Source organism: Convolutriloba macropyga, chromosome 9 (genome assembly GCF_964194025.1).
Source record: "Convolutriloba macropyga chromosome 9, txConMacr16.3, whole genome shotgun sequence".
In the NCBI taxonomy this organism is placed as follows: domain Eukaryota; kingdom Metazoa; phylum Xenacoelomorpha; order Acoela; family Convolutidae; genus Convolutriloba; species Convolutriloba macropyga.
In genome coordinates this window covers 56,880,726-56,901,717 of record NC_134476.1, presented here as the reverse complement: position 1 = coordinate 56,901,717, position 20,992 = coordinate 56,880,726, and the positions used below count along the sequence as shown (strand labels likewise).

The 20,992-nt window shown below is 38.1% G+C and overlaps 1 protein-coding gene across 2 annotated transcripts in view; it reads left to right on the top strand.

The window, feature by feature from the left end:
• The window catches only part of LOC142345879 (uncharacterized), a 105,811-nt gene that overhangs the window by 44,779 nt on the left and 40,040 nt on the right, over positions 1-20,992 (top strand). For both annotated transcript variants that reach the window (XM_075398313.1, XM_075398312.1), the window contains exons 4-5: positions 12,943-13,203; positions 13,417-13,812. In XM_075398313.1, coding sequence (XP_075254428.1) covers positions 12,943-13,203; positions 13,417-13,812 — 657 coding nt within the window. The remainder of the gene's footprint in view (positions 1-12,942; positions 13,204-13,416; positions 13,813-20,992) is intronic.

The following is a 20,992-nucleotide window of genomic DNA, read 5'->3' as shown; positions in this document are numbered from 1 at the left end:
CAACGGAGTTTACTGAAATTGGTCCGTTTTTAAGGAAACGGAACCAAAATTTCTAGCTGATAGAGTTTGTGTAAAATAAAATCGGTTCCTGTGAACTCCTACCTTCCAGTGTATCTTCCAGAAGCTTTAGGGAGCGAAAACTTACCATCATCGGGATAACAAAATACCTTTTTTTACTCTAATACAGACACAAATAATAGTTCAGTTCAAATTCTTTTTTTGAAAATTAACTATTTTGGTACGAGGATAAAATCTATGTTCGGGAATGTTTCTAGTTTTAATTTTATTTTCATAACCCTGCAAACATCACACCGACAAACCCGGCAAACAGTCAGCCAAAAAAACAATAAAATACAGTTTTTCGAATAAACTCACATAGACTGATGAGGCTCAGCAACTAACTATGGAACCCCACAATTGGCTAAATATAAACCAAGCAGTTAGGCTGGTTTTAAGTGTTTACTTGATGATATTGACGCTAAGTGACGCAAAATGTTTTATTTGCCCGGGTCGAATGTCCTCCCTAAAATCCTCCTATTTTGATGTAAGAATTGGGGGGGGGTAATTTGTCTATGGGGGGTCCATTGATGTAAGAGTGTGGGGGTAATTTGTTCATAGGGGGTAAAATGATGTAAGAGTTGGGCTGCAATGGGGGGACTTTTAAGGAATTACCCCCCCTGACTGAAATTGCCATGTAAGAGTGGGCTGCAATGGGAGGACTTTTAAAGAATTACCCCCATGACTGAAATTGCCATGTAAGAGTGGGCTGCAATGGGCTGCAATGGGAGGACTTTTCAGGAATTACCCCCCCCCCTGACTGAAATTGCCATGTAAGAGTGGGCTGCAATGGGAGGACTTTTAAAGAACTACCCCCCATGACTGAAATTGCCATGTAAGAGTGGGCTGCAATGGGAGGACTTTTCAGGAATTACCCCCCCCTGACTGAAATTGCCATGTAAGAGTGGGCTGCAATGGGAGGAGTTTTCAGGAATTACGCCCATGACTGAAATTGTCATGTAAGAGTGGGCTGTAATGGGCTGCAATGGGAGGACTTTTAAGGAGGTACCCCCCATGACTGAAATTGCCATGTAAGAGTGGGCTGCAATGGGCTGCAATGGGAGGAGTTTTCAGGAATTACCCCCATAACTGAAATTGTCAGGTAAGAGTGGGCTGTAATGGGCTGCAATGGGAGGACTTTTAAAGAACTACCCCCCATGACTGAAATTGCCATGTAAGAGTGGGCTGCAATGGGCTGCAATGGGAGGACTTTTCAGGAATTACCCCCCCCCCCTGACTGAAATTGCCATGTAAGAGTGGGCTGCAATGGGAGGAGTTTTCAGGAATTACCCCCATGACTGAAATTGTCATGTAAGAGTGGGCTGTAATGGGCTGCAATGGGAGGACTTTTAAGGAGGTACCCCCCATGACTGAAATTACCATGTAAGAGTGGGCTGCAATGGGCTGCAATGGGAGGAGTTTTCAGGAATTACCCCCATAACTGAAATTGTCATGTAAGAGTGGGCTGCAATGGGGGACTTTTAAGGAATTACACCCCATGACTGAAATTGCCATCTAAGAGTGGGCTGCAATGTGCTGCAATGGGAGGAGTTTTAAGGAATTACCCCCCTGACTGAAATTGCCGTGTAAGAGTGGGCTGCAATGGGAGGACTTTTAAGGAATTACACCCCATGACTGAAATTGCCATGTAAGAGTGGGCTGCAATGGGAGGACTTTTAAAGAATTACCTCCCATGACTGAAATTGCCATGTAAGAGTGGGCTGCAATGGGCTGCAATGGGAGGACTTTTCAGGAATTATCCCCCTGACTGAAATTGCCATGTAAGAGTGGGCTGCAATGGGAGGAGTTTTCAGGAATTACCCCCATGACTGAAATTGTCATGTAAAAGTGGGCTGTAATGGGCTGCAATGGGAGGACTTTTAAGGAGGTACCCCCCATGACTGAAATTGCCATGTAAGAGTGGGCTGCAATGGGCTGCAATGGGAAGAGTTTTCAGGAATTACCCCCATAACTGAAATTGTCAGGTAAGAGTGGGCTGTAATGGGCTGCAATGAGAGGACTTTTAAGGAGGTACCCCTACCCCCCATGACTGAAATTGTCATGTAAGAGTGGGCTGCAATGGGGGACTTTTAAAGAATTACACCCCATGACTGAAATTGCCATGTAAGAGTGGGCTGCAATGGGAGGACTTTTAAAAAATTACCTCCCATGACTGAAATTGCCATGTAAGAGTGGGCTGCAATGGGCTGCAATGGGAGGACTTTTCAGGAATTATCCCCCTGACTGAAATTGCCATGTAAGAGTGGGCTGCAATGGGAGGAGTTTTCAGGAATTACCCCCATGACTGAAATTGTCATGTAAAAGTGGGCTGTAATGGGCTGCAATGGGAGGACTTTTAAGGAGGTACCCCCCATGACTGAAATTGCCATGTAAGAGTGGGCTGCAATGGGCTGCAATGGGAAGAGTTTTCAGGAATTACCCCCATAACTGAAATTGTCAGGTAAGAGTGGGCTGTAATGGGCTGCAATGAGAGGACTTTTAAGGAGGTACCCCTACCCCCCATGACTGAAATTGTCATGTAAGAGTGGGCTGCAATGGGGGACTTTTAAAGAATTACACCCCATGACTGAAATTGCCATCTAAGAGTGGGCTGCAATGTGCTGCAATGGGAGGAGTTTTAAGGAATTACCCCCCTGACTGAAATTGCCGTGTAAGAGTGGGCTGCAATGGGAGGACTTTTAAGGAATTACACCCCATGACTGAAATTGCCATGTAAGAGTGGGCTGCAATGGGAGGACTTTTAAAGAATTACCTCCCATGACTGAAATTGCCATGTAAGAGTGGGCTGCAATGGGCTGCAATGGGAGGACTTTTCAGGAATTATCCCCCTGACTGAAATTGCCATGTAAGAGTGGGCTGCAATGGGAGGAGTTTTCAGGAATTACCCCCATGACTGAAATTGTCATGTAAAAGTGGGCTGTAATGGGCTGCAATGGGAGGACTTTTAAGGAGGTACCCCCCATGACTGAAATTGCCATGTAAGAGTGGGCTGCAATGGGCTGCATTGGGAAGAGTTTTCAGGAATTACCCCCATAACTGAAATTGTCAGGTAAGAGTGGGCTGTAATGGGCTGCAATGAGAGGACTTTTAAGGAGGTATCCCTACCCCCCATGACTGAAATTGTCATGTAAGAGTGGGCTGCAATGGGGGACTTTTAAAGAATTACACCCCATGACTGAAATTGCCATCTAAGAGTGGGCTGCAATGTGCTGCAATGGGAGGAGTTTTAAGGAATTACCCCCCTGACTGAAATTGCCGTGTAAGAGTGGGCTGCAATGGGAGGACTTTTAAGGAATTACACCCCATGACTGAAATTGCCATGTAAGAGTGGGCTGCAATGGGAGGAGTTTTAAGGAATTACCCCCTGACTGAAATTGCCATGTAAGAGTTGGCTGCAATGGGCTGCAATGGGAGGACTTTTAATGAATTACACCCCATGACTGAAATTGTCATGTAAGAGTGGGTGCAATGGGGGACTTTTAAGAAATTACACCCCATGACTGAAATTGCCATCTAAGAGTGGGCTGCAATGTGCTGCAATGGGAGGAGTTTTAAGGAATTACCCCCTGACTGAAATTGCCGTGTAAGAGTGGGCTGCAATGGGCTGCAATGGGAGGACTTTTAAGGAATTACACCCCATGACTGAAATTGCCATGTAAGAGTTGGCTGCAATGGGCTGCAATGGGAGGACTTTTAAGGAATTACCCCCCTGACTGAAATTGCCATGTAAGAGTGGGCTGCAATTGGCTGCAATGGGAGGAATTTTCAGGAATTACCCCCCATGACTGAAACTGTCATGTAAGAGTGGGCTGCAATGGGAGGACTTTTAAGGAATTACACCCCATGACTAAAATTGTCATCTAAAAGTGGGCTGCAATGGGCTGCAATGGGAGGAGTTTTCAGGAATTACCCCCATGACTGAAATTGTCATGTAAGAGTGGGCTGCAATGGGAGGACTTTTAAGGAATTACACCCCATGACTGAAATTGTCATCTAAGAGTGGGCTGCAATGGGAGAAGTTTTAAGGAATTACCCCCCTGACTGAAATTGCCATGTAAGAGTTGGCTGCAATGGGCTGCAATGGGAGGACTTTTAAGGAATTACCCCCCTGACTGAAATTGCCATGTAAGAGTGGGCTGCAATTGGCTGCAATGGGAGGAATTTTCAGGAATTACCCCCCATGACTGAAATTGTCATGTAAGAGTGGGCTGCAATGGGCTGCAATGGGAGGACTTTTAAGGAATTACACCCCATGACTGAAATTGTCATCTAAGAGTGGGCTGCAACGGGCTGCAATGGGAGGAGTTTTCAGGAATTACCCCCATGACTAAAATTGTCATGTAAGAGTGGGCTGCAATGGGCTGCAATGGGAGGACTTTTAAGGAATTACACCCCATGACTGAAATTGTCATCTAAGAGTGGGCTGCAATGGGAGGAGTTTTCAGGAATTACCCCAATGACTGAAATTGTCATGTAAGAGTGGGCTGTAATGGGCTGCAATGGGAGGAGTTTTCAGGAATTACCCCCATTACTGAAATTGTCATGTAAGAGTTGGCTGCAATGGGAGGACTTTTAAGGAATTACCCCCTGACTGAAATTGCCCTGTAAAAGTGGGCTGCAATGGGCTGCAATTGGAGGAGTTTTCAGGAATTACGCCCATGACTGAAATTGTCATGTAAGAGTGGGCTGCAATGGGAGGACTTTTAAGGAATTACACCCCATGACTAAAATTGTCATCTAAAAGTGGGCTGCAATGGGCTGCAATGGGAGGAGTTTTCAGGAATTACCCCCATGACTGAAATTGTCATGTAAGAGTGGGCTGCAATGGGAGGACTTTTAAGGAATTACACCCCATGACTGAAATTGTCATCTAAGAGTGGGCTGCAATGGGAGGAGTTTTAAGGAATTACCCCCTGACTGAAATTGCCATGTAAGAGTTGGCTGCAATGGGCTGCAATGGGAGGACTTTTAATGAATTACACCCCATGACTGAAATTGTCATGTAAGAGTGGGTGCAATGGGGGACTTTTAAGGAATTACACCCCATGACTGAAATTGCCATCTAAGAGTGGGCTGCAATGTGCTGCAATGGGAGGAGTTTTAAGGAATTACCCCCTGACTGAAATTGCCGTGTAAGAGTGGGCTGCAATGGGCTGCAATGGGAGGACTTTTAAGGAATTACACCCCATGACTGAAATTGCCATGTAAGAGTTGGCTGCAATGGGCTGCAATGGGAGGACTTTTAAGGAATTACCCCCCTGACTGAAATTGCCAAGTAAGAGTGGGCTGCAATTGGCTGCAATGGGAGGAATTTTCAGGAATTACCCCCCATGACTGAAATTGTCATGTAAGAGTGGGCTGCAATGGGAGGACTTTTAAGGAATTACACCCCATGACTAAAATTGTCATCTAAAAGTGGGCTGCAATGGGCTGCAATGGGAGGAGTTTTCAGGAATTACCCCCATGACTGAAATTGTCATGTAAGAGTGGGCTGCAATGGGAGGACTTTTAAGGAATTACACCCCATGACTGAAATTGTCATCTAAGAGTGGGCTGCAATGGGAGAAGTTTTAAGGAATTACCCCCCTGACTGAAATTGCCATGTAAGAGTTGGCTGCAATGGGCTGCAATGGGAGGACTTTTAAGGAATTACCCCCCTGACTGAAATTGCCATGTAAGAGTGGGCTGCAATTGGCTGCAATGGGAGGAATTTTCAGGAATTACCCCCCATGACTGAAATTGTCATGTAAGAGTGGGCTGCAATGGGCTGCAATGGGAGGACTTTTAAGGAATTACACCCCATGACTGAAATTGTCATCTAAGAGTGGGCTGCAATGGGCTGCAATGGGAGGAGTTTTCAGGAATTACCCCCATGACTAAAATTGTCATGTAAGAGTGGGCTGCAATGGGCTGCAATGGGAGGACTTTTAAGGAATTACACCCCATGACTGAAATTGTCATCTAAGAGTGGGCTGCAATGGGAGGAGTTTTCAGGAATTACCCCAATGACTGAAATTGTCATGTAAGAGTGGGCTGTAATGGGCTGCAATGGGAGGAGTTTTCAGGAATTACCCCCATTACTGAAATTGTCATGTAAGAGTTGGCTGCAATGGGAGGACTTTTAAGGAACTACCCCCCTGACTGAAATTGCCCTGTAAAAGTGGGCTGCAATGGGCTGCAATTGGAGGAGTTTTCAGGAATTACCCCCATGACTGAAATTGTCATGTAAGAGTGGGCTGCAATGGGCTGCAATGGGAGGACTTTTAAGGAATTACACCCCATGACTGAAATTGTCATTTAAGAGTGGGCTGCAATGGGCTGCAATGGGAGGAGTTTTCAGGAATTACCCCCTGACTGTAATTGCCATGTAAGAGTGGGCTGCAATGGGCTGCAATGGGAGGAGTTTTCAGGAATTACCCCCCATGACTGAAATTGTCATGTAAGAGTGGGCTGCAATGGGAGGAACTTTGAGGAATAACACCCCATGGTTGAAGTTGTCATCTAAGAGTGGGCTGCAATGGGTTGCAATGGGAGTAGTTTTAAGGAATTACCCCCCTGACTGAAATTGCCATGTAAGAGTGGGCTGCAATGGGAAGACTTCTAAGGAATTACACCCCATGACTGAAATTGCCATGTAAGAGTGGGCTGCAATGGGCTGCAATGGGAGGACTTTTAAGGAATTACTCCCCATGACTGAAATTGTCATCTAAGAGTGGGCTGCAATGGGCTGCAATGGGAGGAGTTTTCAGGAATTACCCCCATGACTGAAATTGTCTTGTAAGAGTGGGCTGCAATGGGCTGCAATTGGAGGAATTTTCAGGAATTACCCCAATGACTGAAATTGTCATGTAAGAGTGGGCTGCAATGGGCTGCAATGGGAGGACTTTTAAGGAATTACCCCCCTGACTGAAACTGCCCTGTAAGAGTGGGCTGCAATGGGCTGCAATAGGAGGGGTTTTCAGGAATCACCCCCAATGACTGAAATTGTCATGTAAGAGTGGGCTGCAATGGGCTGCAATGGGAGGACTTTTAAGGAATTACACCCCATGACTGAAATTGTCATCTAAGAGTGGGCTGCAATGGGAGGAGTTTTCAAGAATTGCCCCCTGACTGAAATTGCCATGTAAGAGTGGGCTGCAATGGGAGGAGTTTTCAGGAATTACCCCCATGACTGAAATTGTCATGTAAGAGTGGGCTGCAATGGGAGGACTTTTGAGGAATAACACCCCATGATTGAAGTTGTCATCTAAGAGTGGGCTGCAATGGGAGGAGTTTTAGGGAATTACCCCCCCTGACTGAAATTGCCATGTAAGAGTGGGCTGCAACGGGAAGACTTTTAAGGAATTACACCCCATGACTGAAATTGCCATGTAAGAGTGGGCTGCAATGGAAGGAGTTTCAAGGAATTACCCCCCTGACTTAAATTGCCATGTAAGAGTGGGCTGCAATGGGAGGACTTTTGAGGAATAACACCCCATGATTGAAGTTGTCATCTAAGAGTGGGCTGCAATGGGAGGAGTTTTAGGGAATTACCCCCCCTGACTGAAATTGCCATGTAAGAGTGGGCTGCAATGGGAGGACTTTTAAGGAATTACACCCCATGACTGAAATTGCCATCTAAGAGTGGGCTCCAATGGGCTGCAATGGGAGGAGTTTTAAGGATTTACCCCCCCCCCCCCCCGACTGAAATTTCAATGTAAGAGTGGGCTAGATGGGAGGACTTTTAAGGAATTACACCCCATGACTGAAATTGCCATCTAAGAGTGGGCTGCAATGGGAGGAGTTTTAAGGAATTACCCCCCCTGACTGAATTTGCCATGTAAGAGTGGGCTGCAATGGGAGGACTTTTAAGGAATTACCCCCTATGATTGAAATTGTCATGTAAGAGTGGGCTGCAATGGGAGGAATTTTAAGGAATTACACCCCCTGACTGAAATTGCCATGAAAGAGTGGGCTGCAATGGGGGTAAAATGGTGTAAGAGTGATGGGGTAAAAGACGAATTACCCCCAACTCTTACATCGTTTTACCACCTTGGCAGACCAAAACAGATGTAAGAGTAGGGGTTAATTTGTCTTTTACCCCCTCACTCTTACACCATTTTACCCCCCTTGGCAGACCAAAAAAGATGTAGGAGTGGGGGGTTAATTTGTCTTTTACCCCCTCACTCTTACACCATGTTACCCCCTTTGGCAGACCAAAAAAGATGTAAGCGTGGGGGCTTAATTTGTCTTTTACCCCTCACTCTTACACCATTTTATCCCCCTTGGAAGCCCAATGCAGCCCAAAAAGACGTAAGAGTTTTGAGCTGCATTTTCCTAAAAAATCCTCCCATTGCAGCCCCACTCTTACATCATTTTGGGCGGAAAAATTCAACCCGGGTGTGTAAGACCACCGCCAAATTATGCAAAATCAGTGCAAAGAGTTAAACCATTTACATGTTTGAGACCAACGCTAAATTAAACATCAAAATTATTTTAAATCGAAGCAAAAATTAATGAGGTGAAATTATGCAAGATTACGGGATTTTTTCTGTTTTTTAAAGCCCCTCTCCCACGCCCATTTGCACATTTGCATACCTCACCTACACATGTTGACGCATTTTGTTTGCATTTCATACTATTACATATAGAATTATGCACAAACGGCATTTACAATTTAATTATGCAGTGAACATGAAATTAACGCATTTACAGTAATTTAAAATTGCTTATAATGTAAGCAGACAAATATTAATGCGTGTTTTTACTATTTTTGCGCTTATCTTCCACAGGATTGGCTTTATGACACTAATTTTTTGACAATCGGTAACAAAAATTCATCTTCATCCAATCTTGTGCCATTTGCGGCAATTTATTGTACCTAAACTGAAGGATCTCTAAGGCTGAAAAAGTACATATTTGGGGGGGGGGGGTGCAAATAGACTGGTTATATAGGACGGGGGCAAAAACAGAAAAGATCCAGATTACGCCTAAAACAAATATTTTAGCAAGTTTTACGCTTGAAAATGCTGAAACCAAATGAGATCTGTTCTTAAAAACTCTTAATATAATTGATAATGGCTATGGATATCTCAATGGCTACGAAATTTAAATTTCAATTCTGTTTGAATAAGGACTTAAAGTTGACATTAAGGTTGTGGCTTCCAAATAAATAATCTTGGTCACGGGACATGAATTACAAGCAAAAATGAGGAGCAAAAAACATTTTCCAATATTTCATGTTAAAATATCATGAATTTCATGATATTTCATGAGTAAGTAGTGAAGAATCATTCTATGTCAAATTTTCTCTTGCTCAACTCCCAAAATTTTTTCCTAGCCACATAATTATGAAAAAGATACATTTCTATTGGACAAAACACTTCATATAATCATTTAAAAAATTTTTGTTCAGTTTAAAACAAATTAAGAAGTGTAAATCATGATAATTTGAAATTGCACAGAATCAAAGCACCTTTATTCATGTTTACTTTCTGAATCAATTGGATTTGGAGTTGATTAGGATTAGGAATTGACTTTAGTTTAGAATTTCTCAAGATTGATAGGTAGCATGACTTTTTAATTAAATTTTTAACCTACGATATTCATGACGACACATGAAATGTTGGGCCATGTTCCTTAGGAACCCTACGGTGCTGAAAAATTTTGTTGGGGATTATTCTTTGTAAATTTTAGTAGCTGAAATTTGATTTCTTTGCCAATTGACTTTGGTTTTTCAGATATTTTTGCAGAACAAAATTTATTTTTGCAACTCTACAACGGGCGCTAAAGTCCTTTCATTTAAAGCGAATTTTAATTATTCGAGAATTCAAATTTTTCGCGTTTTTAAACAACTCTTCAGGTAGAAGGATCACCTCTGTCATCAAAAAATCTTAACGTTTGATTCGCATTCATAACTGGCTATGGGACCCAACAATTGGCTAAACGCAATCCCGAAAGTTTAGCAAATAAAAAGCGTTTTTTTTTGTAAAATCATTGCTAATTTGAACGCTGAATTATGCAAGATCAACGCTTAGAGTTTATTCATAAATTTATACAAGATCAACGCCAAATTAAACGCTAAAAGTGTGGGATATCTAGGCTTAGAATCCAATCAAGGAGGCTCGGTAATGTGCGTCCGCACATAAAGTTCCAACTCCGGTCATCTACATTTTTCACTTAATTGTCCACCAAATGAGGAGGAAGATATAAACAAAATTAACATATCAACATATCGTTCAACAAACTACTAAATGAATAAAGCAATCTACTTGAGACTTGTTTCCAGCATAATATGACTACCAGAAAAGAAGGTGATAACAATTAAAGAATTACAAATATTAATTGCGACCGAAATTTTTTGTCCATTTTTTGAAAACCAATAATAAGCAATACAAAATGGCATCAGATGAAAATTATTTCAATATTGGTTAACCTGTACATCCTTAAAACAAAAATCTGGGAATTTTACTCAATCCGACTGGGTACCAAAGCGAAAAGAAATGAGCAAAAGCGCAAAGTTTAATAAAACGTTGTTTTTCTCGAAAATTAATGTCAAACTGATTAGAAACACTATGCATCAAATGAAATCTTTGAAAGATTTTTTAATACTTCTATAGAGAGCAATTGAGACCTGTCATTATCCAGCATATGTCATACGACTACAAGAAGAACGATCATTACAGGCAAAAGAAAAGAAGTTGCACGAAGAAATTTCCACGAAAACGATGTCCCAGCCCATTATACATTAAGCTTTTCACCAGAAGCATTTAAATTTTTTTGATTGCGTTTTTTTCCAAATAACCAAAGGACCGCCCAGTATTGTGATACTGAGAAAAGAAAACCAAAACCTACAAAAATGGGCGAATAAGCAAAATCACGAATGTTTTATGACTACCTGTTGTACAAAGAGCAATCTTTAGTTCAATAGATAAGGGATGTTACTTGTCTATAGAGATGCTGAGCTACAAGTCAACAGAAATAAGATTGGCAACACTGAGAAACCCATTGTTTTTTTTAAAAACAAATGATTTCAAAATTTAAAGCCAACCTAAGCTTTCGACTAAAAGAGTAGACTATTTATCTTGCAACCTGTTCGAAAACTAATTGCACCTGTTATTAGTTAGCCTTATTCTTAAGTCTAGATAATAACATCAGATATAGGCAAAACTAAAAAAAGTCACAAACAACTTTACGAAACCACAAATTGAAGCCATTAAATTTATTAAAAAAAATTAACTGGGAGGAAACTAAATCTTCATTTGCGTCTCGTTTTAAAACCGGGTAATTAACAAATACCGGGCAAAAATATAAAATTCTACCAAATTCTGCAAGAGAACGGTGTCGCAGCCCTCAAAACCATATGTTATGTACGCAATTATTTTGTTCAATTTTTGAAGTTGTAAAAAAATTTTCAGTTAGAATGTTAGGTACCCTGATATTTTACAAATGAAGAAAAAACAGCAGCAAAAATGGGCAATTATGCACTAAAATCACAAATTTATGTATGAAAACTCGTAGTACCAAAGCCAAGAAACCGTTCCTTTAAAATAATCCGCCACAATTATATTGCATTCTATTAGAAAGAATGTTTGACTTTTATTTACTGAGATTAAGCAAAAAATTTACAGAAATAACATAAAAAGATGACAAGTTCAAAAAATCACTTAAATTTCTATAAAACAAATACATTCAATGACCTAGGAGACATTGGGTAGCAACCAAATGCATGGTACAGGTTCACTTACACCTGATGAAGGAGCCATTTGGATCTTCGAATGGTTAGACTTAGTAATCAGACTGCAAAATGAAAAACAATTGCAGACGAAACAAGAACTCAATTAAAATTTTCTTAAGCTCTTCTTCAAAGCCATAAAAACCATTAGATTCTCTGAAAAAAACAATATCTACATTTGGCCTCATTTTTACGTTAATTGGAGCTGTCCTTAACGGATCCAGGGACAATATTTTTTGTCAGGAATTAACATAAAGAAAAGGCAAATTATTATTTGAAAAAAAGGCAGCACCAAAATAAAAATTAAAACATTTCTGTTTGTAAGAATCCATGATAATATCAAACCTGTCCTTGATTTTGCTGGGCGCCCAACAAACCGCCCAAGTGTTACAAATCTTTGCGAATTAGACCATTTGTTGAGTGAAATACTTCAAATATTAAAATAAACAATGATGACTTTTGTATAATTATCGAGTTAAATTTGCAAAGAACGGCAACTTTTTAACTCCAGAAGACTGCTTGTCAATGGAGAGCTTCTAATGTGATCGGGTTCATTGCTTCAAATTGGCAACTACGTGTTCAAATATTTTACATTGTTAGTTTTCTTCAAAACGAGTTTTTTTCACTATAAAACCTCGCTTTCTCTTCTGCGATTTGTCGGTAATTGCAAAAAGTGCTTAAAATTGAGGCCAAATCTGATTTTGTTTTCCCAAACCCAAAGCTTGAGGTTGGGTTTGGGAAAACTTTTTGGTTGTCCGGACATGAAAAATTATCAGAACGGGAAGGAATTGATTACGACAAAATGGCAACGCGTCGCCAATATTGGCTTTGCTCAAGTCCTTGTTGCGGCACCTTAAAGCCTCAATGCTCAACGCCAGAAGTATGTCTGGCGCACGAGTTGGGCGGAAGAAGAGAGAATTCGTTTTACAAATATGCCAAGTGTGACCAAATAGAACACTGCGTTTAGATCTCGCTTTCTGCTTCTACTGTTGATAGGTGATTAAAGACAGTGTCAGAACAATTTTAAAGGGTTTAAAATTTCACAAATGTGCAAAAACAACAACGTTCTGTTTGAAAATGCTGCACATCTTTTTTTTCCTGTAATTACGTAAACATGAAATAATATGAATGGTACACTTTCACACTTTCAGGGAGTATCCAGCTGCCCTCCTATTTCGACTCTCAGCATTTCCAAATGTCTCTCAACAACATACAGCCTCACATGCATCACCAACAACAACAGCAACAGTTGCATTCTCCCAATGGAGGTAGCAACACAGGAGTAGCAACAACACCCTCCACTCACATATTCCCTATCCCAGGAGGACTCCTCAAGTCAGCCTCACACCCCAATGGCATTCCCAGTCTCTTCGCAAACAACACTCCATCTCCACTCGCATCACCTGCTAACTGTGAGTCCTCTATTCCGCAAAGCCCATTTCCCCTTTGATCTAATATTTATACACTTCAGTCCAATACTTTAAGTCGCTAAATGTCAATCTGCTCACAGAACTTTTCAGCAAAATATTTACAGCAATTTTGAAACAACAGTTTGTTACATGTGATATAATTGCTTCCTTGTTTGTTTGTACATTGACTCTGAAGTAGACTGGCCGTGTGTTTAGCCGAGAGACGCTCTTCAACTCACAGCAGCGAAGGTGGCAACAGTTTGAACAACATCAACACAAAAACAGAGATTCTCTCCCCAGGAATCAACTCCCCCCAATCCTCCAGCTCATCTGGGGGCGATGTGGGCTTGAACAACTCTGGGGTCATGGGGGGTCAAATGGCAGCTGGTTCTCATTTGATAGGGGGCCAGATAGCCAATTTGCCCCCCGGTGTGATGCACCACCCCAATGTTACAGGCCTGCCTCCACCCCCTGCGTCGGGAGTGGGGGGCAGTGGGAGTAACAAGAACATTCTGATGAAAGCAGATGGCTCTGGTGCCGAGATCTGTCTCGTGTGTGGTGACAAGGCATCTGGATTCCACTACAATGCTTTGACATGCGAGGGCTGTAAAGGTATGAATGAATACCCTACTCTGTTGGCTTCGTTTACCTGTCCTTGTGTCTGAGGCTACATTGAGAAGCATAGAGAATAGTTAGATGATTGTAAAAAAGACACTTATACAAGCTGTTTATCACTAACGCTTTATATTAGCAAGGTAACTCAGTAAATACTGGTAACTAATACGAATCGAAAAACCTTGATCTCTTTGTGCTTATATGAGGAATCAGTAATCCATCTCACTGGCAATATCTACTTGATGACAACTTTTTCTCCTTTTATTTGATAAAGGTTAAACACTGTTTCCAACATTAACATAATCTCGACATACAGAATACAAGTGTTGCACAACTCAGGAATGTATTATTATTATTATTATTATTATTATTATTATTATTATTATTATTATTATTATTATTATTATTATTATTATTATTATTATTATTATTATTATTATTATTATTATTATTATTATTATTATTATTATTATTATTATTATTATTATTATTATTATTATTATTATTATTATTATTATTATTATTATTATTATTATTATTATTATTATTATTATTATTATTATTATTATTATTATTATTATTATTATTATTATTATTATTATTATTATTATTATTATTATTATTATTATTATTATTATTATTATTATTATTATTATTATTATTATTATTATTATTATTATTATTATTATTATTATTATTATTATTATTATTATTATTATTATTATTATTATTATTATTATTATTATTATTATTATTATTATTATTATTATTATTATTATTATTATTATTATTATTATTATTATTATTATTATTATTATTATTATTATTATTATTATTATTATTATTATTATTATTATTATTATTATTATTATTATTATTATTATTATTATTATTATTATTATTATTATTATTATTATTATTATTATTATTATTATTATTATTATTATTATTATTATTATTATTATTATTATTATTATTATTATTATTATTATTATTATTATTATTATTATTATTATTATTATTATTATTATTATTATTATTATTATTATTATTATTATTATTATTATTATTATTATTATTATTATTATTATTATTATTATCAATTTGATGTAATCGACGTATTAACCCAGGATGAGGTCCGCGACCCAAGACAGGTTTGGACCAGATGGACTTGTTGGGGGCATGGTTTCGATTTTTGGCTAAATTTTAACCGATTGTTTTATCATTAATGGTAAAAAAAATTGTTGGTCGATAAATCAGTATTTCGGTGGACCATTGTCTTTGGTGTGCGGTCGAGTGGCGCTCCATTCGGCCTATCCGTGGCACCCCCCCCCCCTTGGGGGAGGGAATGGATGCAACCACGGATAGACCATCGTTACGCTAGTTGGTGAAAACTGTGGCGTATATTTGCCCTCGCTTACGATATACTTGTCTAAATTGGCCAATCAGGGTTTCAGGGTTAATCTAGTAGCGCATTTTACATGAATTGTCGGCTAAGTTTCTCATTTTTTAATTTTGGCTAAACACGACCAATACGGCGGCCACTCTTTTGGTTATATCCGTGAATTTTACGTTTGAATTGAAAAAAAAATAAAACAGTTAAAGGTAGTCAAAATTGTTTTCTTAATTGATTTATTTAAGCATGAGGGTTTAAAAGCGGTATGATATATGGAAGAGCCGGAGCCGACGTCTAATTAGGTGCATGAACTTGACTTCTCGTCTCATGATTGTGCCATGAATAGCTCATCCATGATTGCACTATTTTCCACTGTGATAGTGGTGTTGGTTGTTGTGTTGATTAATTATATGTGATTATATATGACTCTAAGTTGCGCGTGTGAGTAGCAGTGGTCTGTAGTGAGACTGGGACTTTCGATTGCTCGCTTTTAAGTCAATCACCAATTGGACCTTATTTGTGATGCTCTTTATTTCTACAAGCGAGAGATTTGCTTGCCTCCAGTGAACTTTGCGATAAACTTTCTCTCTTTGTAGAGCAGGTCAAACTTTAACTCCTGTAGGTTATTACGCCCCCACATGCTATGTATTCGTTCACCATCCATTCATCTCATCTCATATGGAAATCACAGGTGGTATTGGTTGTGTGTGTGAAGTTTAAACTTGTGAATGAAATACAAACTAATCTAATTGCCAAACAATCGAATGCCAGTACAATTTCCACTTGAAGCTTTGCTTTTCGATTAAGTTCATCGAGGTCAAATGACTTGTTATAATGTTAGGTTACAAAACATATATACACAATAACTGTTGATCAATTCTATTTTGGAAGAGAAAGAACGGGACAATACTTATCGAACATCATAATAAGCCCTTAGCAAGACAACAGTAACATACCTCAGCTTTGAGCCAGTCTGAGGGTGGTAGAGAAAGTCCTGGCTGGAAAAAAAGGAAGAGTTTCAATCACCAACTTGTTGATACAAAGGTTCAATTCAGAGATTCAGACACGACACTAATTTTTTTTTTTGACAAGCAGTAACAAAAATTCATTCAATCTTATACCGGTGCGGGCAATTTGTTATGAATAAAATAATAGATCAAAAAGTAGATTTGGGGGTGCAAACAGAGCAAACAACTGTTCTTAGCGAGCATGCACACTCACACTCGAAACTCCTCTTTATCATTCGCATGTTTCAAGATGAGGGTTGTAAGCGTTGGAGTAAATTAGTTGCAGTTTGCACACATCTGCCTGCCTCAAAATTGTACCAATCCGTCACTACTATCGTCGTAGGGAAATTTGACAATGAACATGAAAACTAATGACGAGATTTCTTCACTATTATCCGAGATTTGTCACCCTTATTGTCATTTACTTACGCCTTTTCAAAGTCTTTTTTAAAGAAATTTTTGGAGCTTGAATGTTCTTTTTAGTTCACATAGTTTACTCTTTAATCCATAGTTTCCATTTTTGAATTTAATTCTTTTAGTCCTGGGTCCTAATATAAAGTTTGCGTATTTTCACAAAACGAAGTTTTCGTTCAGTATGCAAAGTTTCCTGTTTGGGCTCTTTTCCTTCTTCCAATCACATGTTCTTATAAATCGGTATTTAGAAACAATATTTGGCAAAATCTGGGAAAGCTGGCTCAAAACTTGAGATCAGAAACAAATTCTTCCAAATACTGTGACAAAAATTTATCAACAATAAATCTACCAGAAGATACCAGAACAATTAATCTACAACATTTTTGTTATCTGTGTTTTCGCGTACTTGCCTTCACCTTGTTTGCCTTGGTAATAAGTCTAAGTATTGAAAAAGTCAGACGTTGTGATCAGGTCATATTGAAGATTTTTTGTTTTATGTTTGTGGATAGCTATTTCACTTTGTATGAGACTTTTTGTTTTCAAAAGATTATAATAAGAAAATTTTTGGTAAAATTGTTTTTACTTGAAATTTTATTATAGCACTTGTTAATCAGTTCAATTCATAGTCCCTCTTTGTTTAATAATTCGTTCAATCAGAACATGGTGAACCGAGTTATTGAGTTCCGTTTACAAATATTTGATACTGTTTACTTTGAAACCTTTCTTCGTCAACAATTTTTGTCCAACTCTTGGTTGCTGCTTGTATTAGTTCTGAATTTTAAACATGCTCTCTTCTTTTTAATTTTAACTTTTTCTGTTTGCCTCCGTTTGTCCAACAAGTTTGTGTTCTAAGGAGCCCAAGCTTTAATTACAGTTAATTTTTTGTCTTTTTGTCTTATGAGTCCAATTTTTGTCTAGAACAACAGGGAAACTCGAATTTTGCCAATATACACCAATACACACTCACACACACACACACACACACACACATATATATATATATATATATATATATATATATATATTTATATACTTATATATAGTGTTGTCTTTTTGCTTTGTCACAGACTGTTTTCCATCTATTAAATTGTTTTTACTGCCTTAGGTCCCATAGTCTGCAGGTGAACGTTTTGTTAAGATATTGTTATTTTTTTAAAAAGTCGTGAATTAAATATACTTAAATCGTAACCTAAATTTCGTTGCAGGAAAATTTTACAAAGAACGTGATATATAGTAGAAAGATTTCTTCACTATTTTCCGAGATTTGTCACCCTTATTGTAACTTATTTAATGCTTTTTCAAGGTCTTTTCTAAAGAAATTTTGGGAGCATGAATTTTATTTTTAGTGTAGTTTTTGTCTTTAATCCATAGTTTCTTTTTTGAGTTTAATTTTGTAGTCCTTGATCCTCATATAAAGTTTGTGCTTATTTACACGAAACACTGTTTTCGTTTAGTTTGCAAAGTTTCCTGTTTGGGCTTTTTTTTTCTTCTTCCAATCACATGCTCTTATAAATTGGAAGTTGGAAATAATGTTTGTCAAAGTCTGGGAAAATTGTGAAGGTCACTAAATTTCAATTTTTTGAAAAGTTGGCTCAAAACGTGAGATCAGAAACAATTTCTTCCAAGTACTGTGACAAAAAATTATCTCTAAAATCTACCAGAAGATGTCTTGATAAAACTTGATAGAAGTAACATGTTAAATTTTTGTAGTTTTTGGGAATCGATTCACGTCGTGATCACTCTTTTAATTACAGTTAAATTATTGTCTTATGCGTCCAACTTTTGTCTAGGACAAAAAGGAAACTCGAATTTTGCCGATATATATCGTTGTCTTTTTACTTTGTCACCGACTATTTTCCATCTATGAAATTGGTTTTTGCTGCCTGTAGGTCCTGTAGTTTGAACGTGAACGTTTTGTTAAGATATTGTTTTTGGTTTTAAATGTCTTGAAACCATTATATCCTAAAAAATACCATTGTATTTTAAAGATTTTAAATTATTTTCTGGTTTTTTTCTTGTTCAGACACCAAACCCATGATCACCATGACTCATTCCAGTCGTAAGAATACATGATTGGATCAATGGTGGCATGAGTTATCCGTTACTGGTCAACATAACTTTAATTGATTCAAGTAGTAGAGTGTTTTGCTTCAATGATTAGCAGTGTTCTTTACTCAAAATTCACTGACCAGATTGAGATCGAACTTCATAACCAGATGCACATCGCCTAGCCTACTCCATTATTCTCAATATGCAATATACTGTAAAAAAATTGAAAAACATTCTTGGCTCATTGATTTTCGCATCTTCATATCGATGCAGACAAGTTTGTCCATTTTGTCTGCTGTAATCAAATTTTAATAAAATTTGAAGAAAGTTTTGGTTGCCCTGCTTGTTCTCTTGTTGACTTGCAAGAGCACTCAACATGAATTCAGTCTGTACGACACTACACTATACGTAGACCAAATAATGTGTCATTGATTCTCTGTTCGTGGAGACACTTATGTGTTTTCCATCTCTCAGTGTGCTCTTTAGCTTCTCATTACTCACTATGCTGATGTAGGATGACTTAAGAAAGCACAGCTGATCCAATCTCACGTAAAACTCAAAAAGGAAGCTAATTATAATATCGTATGTCACTTAATGAACAAAACCATTTTTGACACCCATATTATGCAGCTCCGCCTCCCACATTCTGTTCACATTCCATTTTTTTCATACTTTTCTCTTCATTATCGGCTATTGGTGAAGAGATCCAACGTTGTCCATGGAATAAAAGTTGACTTAATTGTTTTCGGGGTCATTTATTTTCACATGTGTGTGCGTGCGTGCAAGTGGCACTTATTGAGTGCTCAGTAGGAGAATAAATTAAACAAAAATGCGTCTAATGGTTTGAAATGGATAAAAAAGTGCGTTTTATTGAAAAGGAGGTTTTTTTAGTTGTGTAAACAGTTGTATTCAAAAGTGCAGTTCAATTTTTGACTTGTTAGCTCTTTTTATTCTCATCTTTCTTCATTACTTGCTATTTGCAATTAGTTGATGCTTTTTTGTTGATACAACAATTACTCTTTTATCAATTAAACATCACGAATTTCATCACTGTAGCATTTTACGGTAAGCGGTTTAAATAATTACCTCTCATATCAAGTGCCCATTTGATGAATTTACTGATTGAATTCGGTAATCAATTTTTCTGTAATTCTCTAACTATTCTTTCGATCCGAAGAAATCCGCCATTATTTGATCTCTTTTGTGCTAAATAATACTTTTGATTTAAAATTTTGTACTGGAGAAAGAAAATGTATATATATCTGACCTGTAAACTTTAACCGACTCGATTTGAACTTATTTTACTTTGTTTATGTGGAATTTTTTTGTGTGCGTGCGTGCGTGTGTGTGTATACGAAGTTTGTTGGAATCATATTAGTCCTATTTTCTTTTAATTCGGTTTTTGACTGGTCCGATTTTGGTCTGACCCTATTAATTATTCCTTTTCGCAAAGGGGATGAATAAAGCTCAGTAACCCTTTTCTGATTGAGCATTTTTTAGAGCCTTACGCTTTACTAGTCTCTCAGTATAAGATTCAGCAAAACTATGTTGAGGAGACATGTGAAGAGCGTTTCTTATCTTGACTTTCCTCATTCACTCCACCGCCATCCTCAGTCTCCCCCCATCCACACCCAGTCACCCCCTCAACATTCAACCGTCCAACCTACTCCTCCTGGCGATTTGGACCCCCATCTGTTCCTTCCCTCCCAACACACCCCCCCCCAACAATGTACTACACCCCCGCAAGTCTGTGAAACCCAAAGCTAGCATGCCTAATCCCCAGCTTGAAAATACCACAGCCAGTCGCTCGCAGGTCGTTTGAATAAAATTCGGTTGTGCGTTAGACCTGCGTCGTGTTTGTTGATGTGTGTGTGTGTGTGTGTTTCTGTACGTAAGTGTATCGATGTGTGTGTGTGTGTGTGCGAATGTGCTTGCACGTGTGTGTGTGCGTGTGTATGTATTTGTTTGTTTGTGTGTTCGTAAGTGTACTTATATATCTATCTATCTATCTATCTATCTATCTATCTATCTATCTATCTATCTATCTATCTATATATATATATATATATATATATATATATATATATAAATATATATATATATAATATATATATATATAAATACCCTTACGAACACACAAACAAACATATACACAATATATATATATATATATATATATATATATATATATATATTTATATATATATATATATATATATATATAATACATATATATTATGTATTTGTGTGTATTTGTGTTTGTATTTGTGTGTATATATATTTAATTTCTCTGAATGTTTGTGAGTAGAGG